The 13,934-nt window shown below is 40.5% G+C and overlaps 2 protein-coding genes across 3 annotated transcripts in view; one reads left to right on the top strand and one right to left on the bottom strand.

Moving 5' to 3' along the window:
- Positions 1–13,934, bottom strand: part of LRRC2 (leucine rich repeat containing 2) — a 361,338-nt gene that overhangs the window by 213,347 nt on the left and 134,057 nt on the right. The gene's annotated exons all lie outside the window — the stretch shown is intronic.
- On the top strand, positions 3,428–12,994 carry LOC102449308 (cryptic protein). 2 transcript variants are annotated; one of them, XM_006129373.4, is made up of 6 exons: positions 3,428–3,591; positions 3,908–3,957; positions 4,636–4,782; positions 9,657–9,771; positions 9,885–9,991; positions 12,242–12,994. In XM_006129373.4, the coding sequence occupies exons 1-6, from the start codon at positions 3,578–3,580 to the stop codon at positions 12,367–12,369; spliced, it is 561 nt and encodes a 186-aa protein (XP_006129435.1). In that variant the 5' UTR covers positions 3,428–3,577; the 3' UTR covers positions 12,370–12,994. The 2 variants fall into 2 exon arrangements, with proteins under 2 accessions (XP_006129435.1, XP_006129434.1); XM_006129372.4 differs by having other exon boundaries at positions 9,882–9,991.

Raw genomic sequence — 13,934 nt, 5'->3', positions numbered from 1 at the left:
GCAGAATCCCTCTAATTAGCACAGGAAGAGTCTCAGTGAAGGTCTGCAGTTGCAGTGAAGCAGATGTGCCACTGTAGCCCTATTTATAGGCTAGTCCTCGAACCTTCTCTGCACTGGAAAGTTGTAGCATATAGGAGTTATTTTAGTATAAAGGTGATACAGCTTGTTTTCATTCTGCACTGAAACAAGCTATTCTTGTATGTGATAACTTTATACTGATGTATGTGTGCCCATATTAGGGTCTGTAGGAGTATGATGACTCTCACTGACATAGTGATAGAAATGTAGCCGTGTTAGTCTGGTGTAGCTGAAGCAAAATACAGGACTATGTAGCATAGTTATCCTGCTTTTCAGAATTTTCATCCTCCAGACCAGCTTGTGGTAATTATAGATCCTGTAGCACTTTAACTAGTGATAGGAATGTTAAGCCTAATGTCTTAGATGATTTCCCACTCAAATAATTGCATTTTGCCTATCTAAAATTCTCCCTGGATATTCAGATTCATTCACTGCTTTCTTTACGCCTTTGCTGTTCTTCACTGACTGTTCTGAGTATGTTTGCTATGTGCTTCCACCACAGCAGTGGCTAAAATCCCAGTCCGGTAAAGACTGAGTTCTAATCTGATCTATACTTAAAAACTTAGGCCAACATAGCTTCAGTATTCAGGGGTGTGAACAATCTACACCCCTGAGTGCCATAACTCTTCTGAACCCCAGGTGTAAACACAGCTAACCTGCTGAAAGAATGCTTCCCTCAACCAAGCTACCATTGCTTTGGTAGATATAGTTTCTACAGATGAGAAAAACCTTCTAGTGCGTACACAAGGGGGTTACAGTAGCATAGCTATTGTACAGTAGCTACACCCTCCTACTGTAGTGCCTGCAGCGTAGATACAGCCTTATGAACACACTTAACTATATGCACCTTGGAACTCTTCACAGTGTGAAAAAAAGTGAAGCTTGTGCTTAAATCTTTGCAGGAGCCTACTCACCTTATCTATGTGATGAGTAATCCTATTGAAATGAATGGAACCACTCAAATAAGTAAGTGGCTCATAGTTTGAGAGCTTTGGATGAAAAGGTACTCCATAAATATCTGGAACTAATTATTGTTTACCATCATTACCCTGAGTCAAAGTTCCTGGAAACAAATAAGACTTCAATTTGCATGCCTTGACTCTGCTCAGACTGTAAACTTCTTGAGCTGATGAAGATCATTGTTTATAAGCCACTTGTATTGTGAGGGAGAGCAGGATCATGGTGAGAGACAAGATAAATCTTGGGAGGTCAATTAGGAATAGAATCATTACAAGAAGAATGTATTGATTTATGAGATTAGTGAGACTGGTACATTTTTCCTCCCTAATTATACGTTACACAGGCATTGTTCACCAGTGAACTCTGAAGGCAAAAACAAACTGGACAAAATACAGTCACACTAGCTCCTGTTTTTAATGGAAACATGATGGCCCCACTATATTAACTTACTTGAAATGAAAACTACTTCAAAATGTTGGTTTATTTCTGAGGCACAGTTTCAGAGTATCTGCTTCTTGCAGTTTTACTGCACACCTTATGATGTTTGTGATTTTTATCAAAGCCTACGCTCCTGGATAATATGAGAACTGTAGCCTTCATTTAATACAAATTAAGTTTCTAGCCTTTGTTATTGCAGAGAAAAGTTGGACAATATGAACCGTGAAAGTTCAAAAACCAGAAAACAAAATACTCCAGTATTTATTACTTTTTAAAATCATACTTTTTTTAAAGCAAATCTCTCACTCTTGGGAACTGAACTCATGAATGCTTGGGTTGGCATCAGTGTAGCTGAATAATAGGAAATCATTTTGAGAGACATACAGTAATTCTTCATTTAACACTACAGATATGTTTCAGAAAATGATCGTGTGAAGTGAAAACATGTTATGCACGGTAAATTTTCCCATTGAAAATAATGGAAAAGGTGGGGGTTGCGTTTCAAGCGGTGGTGTCTGTTGGGACCAGGACATAAGGTTGAGGGAGAAAGGGGACTGGATTACAGCAGGGAGGGGAGGTGTTTGGCTCTGGGGAAGGAAAGGGGAGGAGAGGGGAGGGGGACTGGGTTGGTAGTATGCCCCTGTGATAGGTCTGCCAGGACCCGCACTGCGTCCAGCCTGCGGGGTCGCCAGGGAACGTTGCGGTGAGTGGCAAACCCTCCGCCGCTTTGCAGGGAGGCAGGGGAAGCCCTGAGCAGCTGCCAGCGATGGGCCGGCTGGGGAAACCCAGCTGCTGGTCTGCAAGTGGGGGGTGGAGGGAGGGGGCAAGGCGTCCGGCGAGAGGGAGTCAGCGGGGAACGGCACAGCGAGCGCGAACCCTCCACCCCTTTGCAGGGAGGCAGGGGAAGCCCCACATAGCCACTGGCAATGGGCCGTCTGGGCAAATCATGTTATTCCAGAGATGATCGTGTAATTCAAAAAACGTTCCCTAAAAAAAAAATCGTGCTATCACGAAAATGTGGAATGCGGGCACGTGTTAAATGAGGAATTACTGTATACCCAATAAATGCAACAGGCCTTCACTGATATGGATCATAGAGGGTCTTCTGTAAAAACACTTGCACTCAGTCAAACTGGGTTAGTTAATGTGGTACAAATCCCTGTGTGTAATTATTTCAATTTTAGTCAAAGCTATTCCTTAAACTAAACCAAAATAAAGCATGGTTTAAATAGAAACAAGTATGTCTACACAGCCTTTTGCACCAGTGTAACTAAATCTATTTAAAATAAAATCTTAAATTAAACCCACAACACTCTGCATGTAGACAAATACTTATTTAAGGATATGAACATTTTCAATTTAATAAATAATACATTATTATGTCACTAAAATCCCTCCCTTAACTGTCAAGGTCCTTATGGGACTATGACGTTAAATAATTAATAACCTACCATTAAAATATTGTATATAATATTTAAAAAGCCCCAAACAAATGAGCCTGTTACAAAAAACATAAAAAAAATACAAAAACTCCAAATATCATCCCTTTACTGGTTTCTGTTTTATTTTAATTTTTCTAGGCTCTTTGATCAAAAGGCCCCAAATTTGCACTATTAGCCCTTTCATTCTGCAACTTCATGATACATAGAAGTTTTCAAGACAATCTCAGTGTGCATGTGGATTTCAGAGCACTTTGAAAATTAACTTTTAACTGAAAGCTCAGTTTAACCTTAACTATAGTGCCCTGAGGCCATCCCATAATGGGGCCTGTATTACATTACCCTTGTGGCCTCTTGGCAAAATTGCTGAATTAATGAGAAGAGGTCAAGTGAGGAGGTGGGAGGAGAGCCTAGGAAGGTGCTAATTGTAAGTGACCTGCTCCAGGGAGCCAGAGAATACATACAGTGCCTGTGTTAAAGCTCAGAGGGATAAACATTATCCTGTGAACTGAGGTGTGCAAGGGAGTAGCTGTAGTTTGCCTCCTGTGTTTTACTAAGATCCCTTTTGTCAGAAAGGGTTCTTTAGTGTATGGACTGTGGTGTGAATTCTACAACAGAGGGATTTGAGGTGCAAGACAGAAATTCAGTGATCTGAGGAAAAAATGCTGCTTGTTAGGTAAGCTAATACTACTTTATATACATAGTGTGATTCTGGAAAAGGTCAGTGTTCATTCATTCTGGTGCAGTGTATTGACTTTTTATAAATCCTTATCTTTAAGATCCTTAAACTGCATTTTATCTGTCTCTAGCTATCTTTTTCCCTAGCACTCATCTGTGTAGTGCATAGATGTTGATTTCCCTTCCTCAAGCCTTATATTGCTCCAGAACTGTTGAGCATAATACATTCTAGGTTTATTGCTCCTTTGATGGTGTAATTTAACTTCCTTTTAGTGAAATCAGCATTCCCTTATATGTATCATTTTCTATTCTAGGTTTCTCTTAAGCTTGGCACTATCTTTACAAGTAATCCAATCTGGAAATGGTAAGAGAATTTCTTCTCCCTCCCCTCCAATTTTGCTTTTGCTGGTTTTCTTAGATGAACAGTGATTTTGAATATTTTTTTATCCGTAAATAGCATGCAATCGAAATACTACTCTTATCCTCACTCTGCAAACATTTACATATGTGATAATCCTAAATGCTTCTATGTGAGTAACATGAAGCATGTACCAGATTGTTTGCAAGACTGGGGTCTTCTGTCAACACTGCAAACTGAACCAGTTGCCAGTTCCACTCTAATGATGACTGAGGACAGAATCTGGCTCAGTGTTCATGTTTTAGGATATCAATGTACAGGTTTTGGGAGACATATTTAATTGTGTATGGATAGTGGGTAGTACAGTTGGCCTAGATTCCTGGTTAGGAGCCACTTGAGACTACTGTAATACATCCTACTATGAGAGTCTTTTCTCTGTCCCACCTCTCACTAGGAGCAGACAATGGGAATTGTATTGGGCCCTAAAGCAGAAAAACAAACAGGCAAAGGTATAAAAATTACTGAAAAGCTTCCAAACCACGAGGATGGAATAATAGTTTCACCATCACTTCTGAATTACATGGAAACTTTATTTATAAACCCTCTGTTGCAGCTGTTGAAGCTAAATCTATAGTTTAGCCACCACTGAGAGTTTGCTAATCTTTGCTGTTGTTGTTCTTAAAGGTTGTAAGGGGGAGAAATGTGATAACAACCCAGATGGGAAAAAGCCAAACACTTCCTTGGCTACTTTTAATGATATAAATAATCTCAATTCTGAGAGGAAAAGAAGAAATCCCTCTGAAGTTTTACCTTTCATTGGGCTTACAGATGGTAAGTGTATTCCTTGTATTGGGAGGCAATAGACTTTTCCTAGGGTTGCCAGATGGTTTCAACAAAAATACCGGACACATTTGACATTACATCACAATCTACATTATATCTTATTTAGAAAATACTGGACATTTATATTTTCTCATTTATATTTTCTCAATTTGTTTCCTGAACAGAAAGCTCAAATACTGGACTGTCTGGTTCAAAACCGGACACCTGGCAACCCTATTCATGTCCATTGTGCACGAGCATCTCAGGAGCAACTCTTTCAGGCAGGCATCATTGCATAATAACCTAACTTCATTATGGTAAATGATCAAGGGCTTCACTTTAGTGCATCCAACAGATGGGTACATAACTCTGCCTTTCATATGCAGTGATGTTTGTATGAATAACCGGTATCCTTGTACAAAGAAATATATATGTGCATGAAAGACCATTTGTACTAAATAGAAACTGAATGTAAATTCTGCAGGAAGATATGGATTCCAAAGTAAATTCCATGGACTCATGGAGCTCTGATTATGTGGTGCATTCGTCCCATATATATTCAGGATACACCTTTGGGTGTAAATGCATGCTTTTGCACACAAGGAGTGCATAAACATATTTTTGTAGATAAACTTTGCTGCATGTAGAACTAGTTAAAAACTGGCTCTAAAACATTTAAACAATTATACAGACTCAGTTAATAGCAGCCAAGTGCCAAGAAAATGGGAATTTTTATTAACAAACGCTCAAATTCCTGATTATCTGATTAAATGATATCTTGAAACTAGAAGATTGTGCTGCACAGACTATTCAAAAAGTAGAGCTACCCACATGTGAAGTATAAACCATGTGGCCAACTCTAGTGGCTTAGAAACGAGAAAGCAAATAATTTTTAATCTCCTGACTTTTATGCCATTCATGTTTTTGGTGTCACACTTCTGATTTTTAAATACTTGGGACTTTGTAATAATATATAAATCTGTTCTTAATCTGTACCTTGTTAGTGTTGTAAGGCATTAGCCATCAAAAATCCTGTCACACTTGGAAAATGTAGCCCCATAGATAATCAGGAAACTCTGCTAGTCCATTTCAGTACTCCTGCTATAACTGACAGAAAGGGTTAAAAGTGATATGTCATACACCTCATTCTCACTTTTGCTGGTTGCAAACACAAGGGGAAGTTGAGAAAATTAGCTCAAATCATCTGGGAGGGGGAGGACCATAGGGTTTTGTTGCCACTTAAATCCTGATTGGTACATAATTAAAAAAAAAAAAACTTTTGCAGCTTTTATATTTTCATCTTTGGGAGGAGGGAGAGGAAAATAGTCAAGCTTTACTGTATATATGATCTAGATTGAACTCTGTTTACAATAACTACAGGAACCTTAATTGAAGAACTGTAGGCTCCAGTGAAGTGCAGACAGCTGTCCTTCATTGCATTGCTTCGTTATGTCTACACTACATAGGTTACAGTGGCCCAAGTGTGCCAGTAAAACCTTGCTGCTGTAAGACACACAGAAAAGCTGCTCTCTGTCACCAGGGGAGAGTTCTCCTACCGACAAAATAAAACTATAGGTTGAACCTCTTTAATCCAGCACTCTCTCTGGTCCAGCAACATCCATGGTCTGGCATGATTTTAGTTAGCCGGATGTCCATTTATCATGGGTGTGGCCAAGCTTCCCATGGTCCTATAAAGTTTTATAGCCACCAGTCCTGGCGCTCAGTGTTCTATGCTGTTATTTAGCTCTAATTTAACCCTAATGTCTTCTAAGAGCCCTGTAAGCAGTGGAATATTGGTAATGCTCCTAGACAATATTGACTTCCCATGGTTCAGCAATTCTCTGGTCTTGAGGGTGCTGAACTAGAGAGGTTCAATCTGTACCTTCCAAGAGAGGCAGGAGCTTCCTCACTAGGAGGGTCTCCTGCTGACCAAGCACTGTTCACATCAGGGGCCTAGACATGAGTGGGCAATGGCCCACCCACTTTTTATCCAGGCCCACCTGATGCTGCAGCAGGGGAATGCAGCCACAGTGCGGAGGCTTCCTTCACTCCAGCTAGGGAGCAGAGTCAGGGCTTACTCCCTCACCATTCTTGCCCACCCATCAAAAGTCAGGGCCCTCCGAAGTGGACCTACTAGTCCATGCTGGTGCTTTTCATCATTAAAATTTCTCGTGTGGGGCAGAAGGGAGGTATTTTTTCACACCCCCATGTGGCACAATTTTAAGGATGTAAAAGTGTACTGTAGACCTAGCCTCAGTAACACAGCAGAGTCTAGTCATGCACTGTACCTAGTTTGTTTTTAAAGAAGCTGCATAAGGATATGACTTAGCATACACATTTATAAATTCTAAGATAAAGAATCAGGTTTCATGCTTCTGGGGTTGAGAAGGAATCACTTTCATGTGCAGCAGAAAACTGCTTAGGTGCACTACAGAAGCAAGCAAGACTTTGTTCTCTAAAACATCAGCAATTCTCATTACTGAACAACACATGAGTACAGTGGATCAGCGGTCTGATCTGCCTTGCAAAATCTCGTGTTTCCAGGTTAAAAATAGAGAAGCCTGCCCTGTGTGATCTAACTCTTAATTGATTTGTTCTGTGTTTGTACAAGGCCTCACACAACGGGGCCCTGGTCCGTGACTGGTGCTCTGAGGCATTACACTAATACAAATAATGAATAATTTAAGAATGCTGCACATGATGTAGCTTATTAGAGGAACAAGCTACAACGTATGCACAACAGTCAGTCATAAAAATCACATTGTACGGTTAGAACAGCTCCATGAAAATAGATATTCCCCTCTGCATGGGGTCGTGCTTGAAGTATACAAATCTGAGAGAAGAATTCAGACATAAGTGCTCTGGCATTTGAGAGCCATTGTCACTTGCATTAAATCTTGTGTGTTCTATTCTTCTGAGAAATGTCTGTTTTGGTTTGATGGTTGGTTAAGACAGCTTTTAAAAACCCCACAGATAAGAATAGGAACATCCATCCAAATATGAAAATTCTCTTCATTATGTAAATATTGAGGGAGCTGTGTTTAGAGCTATTGCATGATTCACAGAGTAAATTCTTGTAATGGTTCTTGCACTTTCCTGCCTCTTCAATGCAGAACAAATATAAAAAGCTCTTTGTTGAGGTCAGGCTTGGCTGTGCTATGCCTGTTCTATAGATAAATAGGACTTAGTCTCCACTGTTTTAACACAGAATGTTTCAGGAGCACTTTTAAAATGTGTGTTAGTGCAGAGATTATATAGCTTGAAAGCTGTGTCCTTTTGGAAACCAGAGCTATCTTCCATATTCTGTCTGTCAACCACTGTTTTTTTTTTTTTTTTTATAGCTCACATATAAATATCTCACTAACAGATTGAAACAAGCAAATGCTTTGGAACATGTCCTCTGTTTTAAAGCAAGTTAAGTGTTTGTGAAAGGTACTAGATTAACACCCCTGGACCTGAGTGGCAAGTTACATAGGAGCCTCCAGTCCCCCACTTGAAAAGATTAGGGGAGACGTTTTATTATGCCCCATGAATGCAGGTTCCAGGGCAGCTGAGGAGGTAGTATGGGCTATTCAGTTTCCCAAGTTCATCAGTAATCTCTGAGAAGGAAGAGGTGGCACACCATGGCCTAGAATCCTCTAGGCAGGTGGGTGGGTGTTGGGGAGCTCTTGCCTTCAGTCCACCCTGGGCTCCTCTGCCTGGGGGGTGAGGGAGGAGCAGGAATGCTCGGGGCTTCTCTGGGCTGGAGAGAAAGGGGATGCTTGTGGGGGGTAAAGTGGTGGAACGTGGGGCTAGCCTCCCAAAGAGGGCTCTGCCTGCTGCCCATGTCCCTGGAAAATGGGGCTAGTGGAGGCCTTCAAAGCAAGCAAAGGTAGGCTCTAAAAGGTACCATGTCTGTGAAAAGGCACCTCCAGAAGTATTTTCAGATAACAGGCAAAATGCAAGGCATTTCTTCTCCAAGTTTCTTCTCCAACCACCCCCTCATCCTGAGTAAGGAAATAAAACAGTCACATGTGGCAAAGGGGGGGGCCCGCGGAGTTATGCTGCCCGGGGCCCCGCAAAACAGTCATCTGCCCCTGCTCTCACATACACACTCACCGCAGCTCCCTAAGCAGGTCCTGGAGCTGCCCTGAGGAGTCCTGTGGGCAGAGCAGGAGAAAATCAGGCTGCTGAAAATGGGACAAGGCTCCATGCAGAGAGCAGGAGGAGGTATGTTTGCACTGCCACGGGAGCTAGCTCCATAACCGTGACAAGGAGGAATAGTATTAGCCACCCCACTGCCCTCTCCAGTTTGGGCCTTGCAGCCTTCTGTTGTCATGGGGGAATAGTGGGATCCAACTTAAGAGTGACCTCAAGAGCTGGTACATGAAGGTCTCAGTGATGTTCAAGTTTGGCCTCATGGGCCCTTTGTCATAACCTGAGAGCAGCAGCAACACAAACTCTGCCTGCCAGATCGCAACGCCAATCTATCAGTTTCAGCTCTGGTGCTCCCCCATCATGACAGAGGGCTGTAGGGCTAATCTTGAAAGAGCTGTTTTTCCTTCCTTGCTGTGGGGCTGGCTCTGCCCCTGCCAGTGGTACACACCACGTGTTCTGCTCATGCCTGCAGGCATCGCTGCCTCCGAATGTGAGGATAATTAAACCTTAATTGAGGTCTCTTCTTTATTTGAAAAGACTAACAAGTTCAACCAACTTTAGCAGGTTCTTCCTAGTGAACAAGTATCTTCTGCAAAGAACTGGAATCTTAAAGCCCTCAGGTGGTAGCTCTTTACCAGTCAGATTCCTAGTGGCAACCTCGCCATGCATGGCAGGTCTCTGTTTAGTGGTCTGTTTCCTTGGGTAATTTTTTGTTCTTCCTTTCTACTCTCTACTTTTGACTCAAGCCAGAAAACTGAACAGAAGCTGCTGTCAGAATGGAGGAACCTGTTTCCTGGGGAGTTTTTGCATATGTCCAAAACACTTTACTGGCAGGCACTGTGAGCACGATAAGCAGATCAGGTAAGCAACAAATAGGGATTGTCTCCCAGTGAAGGAGAAAGAAGCAGCTCAGTTCTTTTTTTTTCAGTCACACAGAGCACTCCTGTTTATACAATCTCTTTCTCCTGTAGTAGCTGCGGTGCTATTGGCCATGGAGAGTGGACTCAAGAAGGATGTTTGCTCTGCCAATGCGTTCATGGGATTCTCCACTGTTTCCCTCAAGACCAGAAAGATGGTTGTGGTAAGAAGCATCATTATTCCTTTCTAAAACACAATCCATGTGCAGTTAGTCCCATATCCATTGCATATGTTTAATGTTCACCTGTCATATTTAGTAAGTCCGGTATGAGAGTGATAAACACACAAGCAGTATCAGAAGTAAAAATGGTTCCAAGCCCCAGGTTTCTCCAAAGACATGAGGTTTGACTCTGAAAGGGAGTCTCTTGAGTTTAGACAAATACCAGTACTGGGAAGACAATTAAAGAGATGAGACTCCGATGTACGGTAAAGGAGAAACTTAACACTGTGCCTGGATCAAACTTAAAACTGAGGTCTGGTCCAGCTAAGGTGAGAAAACTGAGCTGAAGCACTGATGCCAGATGTCAGGAATTGATTTATCAGGGAAGTGGTACTGGGCTGTACAGTCTTTTTACCTCTGTTACAACTTCAAGTTCCAGCCCTGGTAAGTAATGGCCTATCAGTGGCCCAATAACACATTCATGATCAATAGGACTGAATGTTGGACAGTGTTAGAGTGAGCTTGCTCTCAACCCAGAGGCCAAAGATGACACTGGCACCTCTCCATTAGCCACCTGGACAGTACATTTCTCACCTATGCAAACACCGCTGCACCCCCACCAATCATGGCAGTGCTGGACTATGTTTACATTATGGGTGTCACAAAGGCACAGCTACAGCTGTAACATTGCAAGCGCTTACTATAGCGATAGAAGGGTTTTCCATCTAGATATGTAATCCATGTCCCAAGTGGCGAATGAGAAGTCAACAGAATTCTTGCATTGACCTAGCCATTTATACGCTGAAGATTAGGTCAGTTTAATCATGAGAATCAAGAACTGTGAATTTTTCATACCCCTGAGCACCATAGCTATGTTGACCTAGATCAGGCCCTACTGTATGCTGCCCACTGGCAATGTAACCCTTCGTTCATCTAATCCCACTCAAATCGGATCTAGTTGACTCTGTGATTAACACAAGGACAGTTGCTGGGGTCTTGTTTACGTTTGATTTCTCTCTGTTGCTATCATCACTGGAAACCCACTGGTGGTAGCTATGATGGGACATTTTTAGAAAGACATGTGTAGGGACTTGCCTTCACTAGAGATGACCACACTATGGAGGCACACTGTCAGGATGCAATGGGAAATTCTGCACAATCTCTGACCACAGGGGGCTTGATTAGTAGATAAATAGGAGATTTTGGATGTCAACAATAGATCTAAGTTCTTGTTTAAAAAAAATTAAGATTTGGATAAATATCTGGAGTGTTGGATGAAATACTAAACCTTTCAGAGAAAGTGAATGGAATGAGAGGTGATATGCAGGAATTCCTCAAGTCCCCTAGAGTCAGAGATTAAGGTTTTTTAACTTAGTAGATCTCTCTGAATTCAGAGGGAATTGGCACATTTCTTTTTAGATTTTATATATATTACTATATAACTGTGACCTATATTTTTACATGCATTATATACAAAATTAGACACAAAGTTGTATAACAGAGTGACAATCTTGTAACAGAAAATTGTTCTTTTCAGATTCCCTTTAATTTAAACAGAGATCTGATATCTTATAATTTATCTCTGTGTGTGGGACAAAACTCTCTTCATTAAATGCGACAAGGAGTCATATAGCACCTTATTAAACATTTTACCAATGTCTTTATTAAATGTTTACCATGTTAAGCCCTTAAGAAGCTAGAATCAAGGTAAATAAAAGAGGACCACATTTTGATTAACAAAATCCAATTAACCTGGAAAGATCATTAAGTGAATTAACAAATTTGGTAATCTCGTTAGAAGGATTTTTTTCCATTCAAGTTCCCTGGAGGCTTTTATTTACACAGGAATAGCCTGAAAGCGTTTAGTACTCTGGCACTTTTCTTTCACATTAAAACCAGTTTCTAGGTCTCTAGGGGGAACATTATCCACATCTACTTACTCCATATGCACTTGCAAAGAAAACATGGCAGTACTTAAAAGCAACATTCTGGCAAATATCTGGGATTTACATATGAATATACTTGAAGGCTCTCTCCCCCCAGTGCCATCAAGTCTCATCAGTCATTTCTTAAATGTTCTCTGAGTGCTGCCATTCACAACTCTTTCAGAGTTGTGAATACTCCCTTGAAGGAGTCTTCCTAGCTGGTTTTTCAGCCTGATGCCTGAAAGGAAGTACTTTTGAGCAATGAAGTACACATAACTCATACCTGTTTCTGCTTAAAGGAATTTAAATTCAGGCTTTGTTCCTTCAGGTCCTACAAAGAAAAACATGCTGGCTTGGATTCATCTTGGCATCAGTTCTGAAGGACGAAAACTTCAACAGACAACAAACACCCTTACAGTTTCATTACTGTTTCCTCTGCTTTGTCAGTTCCTCTAATGAGTAAAAGATAAGACGCAAGAAAGGTAGTGGCTTTAACAGTGAGAAAGGAATATGAAGCCTTTTGTTTTTATCTTTAATTGTATTCTGGCAAGCAGCAGGACCTGATCATCATGGAGGATGCCAACTGACTTCTTTATGCCCTTGGTGGCTAGAAAAAGAACAGTATTTTTATCCCACAACAAATCCATCTATTCCTGCCCATTAAACAGGGGCTATAAGTATGTTTCTTCTCGTACCCATGTTGAAGTGACCCTGTTAATTGCTTTCAAATACTGGCTTCTATGATGTTTAATATTGAAAGATCAGTTCTTCCAATGGAAGATGGTATATTTACATCTACTTAGGCTAAAACAGCCATAATTATATTGTAAATATTATTTTGCTTTATATAATTTTAATAATTTATTATCTCTTTTGGCTATTTCAGCTGTTGAGAAGACAGAAAACCAAGACATTAAGAAATGGTTTTCTTGTCAAATTGGACTGATTTGTTTTCCCCCTAACTAAATTAAAACTTGCAAAGAGCCATTCTAAAGAAATCATCATTTGTATTACAGTAGCTTCATACTTGAAGATGTTGTAAACGTTTTATTTTCAACCATTATCCCTACATGCAAATACACTTTATTTTTAAAAAATTAGTCCAATGCTTAATTTTTCAGAGGGTACACATTTTTCAAAAGGGCCTGTATTGATCTGAATGAATTACTTTGAAAGATGTGTTCCCAGAAAGTGGATTATATTCAAAAGACGTTTCCTAAACACATCACTAAAGGGTATTTAGTCAAGATTATGGATGCTTATCCACGATCATTTTGTTAACTGTCCCTCCCCCACTGTAATCTGACTAGAATAATCAACAGCTCTAAATGGCATGTGAAGTTCTATTTTTTTTGTCCCCATACCTTTCCTTCCCATGTTCTCTCAATTTTATTATTTTATAAACCATCTTTTGATGTTTCATAAATCTCAATAAATCATTCCTTGTTTCTCTTCAATAAGTAGCATCCATTTGGATTAAGATTATTATGAAATAAGAGTGTTCATACATAATATTCATGAATAGTTATTTTAAAACAGCTATTCTGGAATAACTCCATGTGCAAACAAACCCTCACTTATCAAATTATGCAATTCCTTGCACTTTAGCTGAGTGGATTTGATCTGCATAATGTCTCTGATTTTCTAAATAATAAAATATGCAAATAGAGGCTCTTAATGTCCCTTAGCGAATCAGGGCAGAGGAATTTGCATATTGACTGTCATAAATCATTATAGTCATTTTTAATACCTAAGGCCCTACATGACTCTACAAATTCTTCTGATTAAGGCTAAAGTTCTCAGAAATCCCCACACTTTTTTTCCCATCCACAGACATGTCTGTCTGCAGTCAGTTCCCTCTTATTTGGGGAAACAGAGGGACTGAAATTATTATCCCATCCTCAAGAGCTAAGGAGGAATCACACAGGAAGGCATTGCAAAGGTTGAATTTTAGATGAACCACAACGTCTGGGTGGGATCAGAGGCCAAAGATTTTGTATATGCTGGAAGAAGCTGAGCAG

The sequence above is a fragment of the Pelodiscus sinensis genome, chromosome 6 (genome assembly GCF_049634645.1).
Source record: "Pelodiscus sinensis isolate JC-2024 chromosome 6, ASM4963464v1, whole genome shotgun sequence".
Lineage (NCBI taxonomy): Eukaryota > Metazoa > Chordata > Testudines > Trionychidae > Pelodiscus > Pelodiscus sinensis.
Note: the sequence above shows the minus strand (reverse complement) of the source record. Positions and strands in the feature narration are given on the sequence as shown.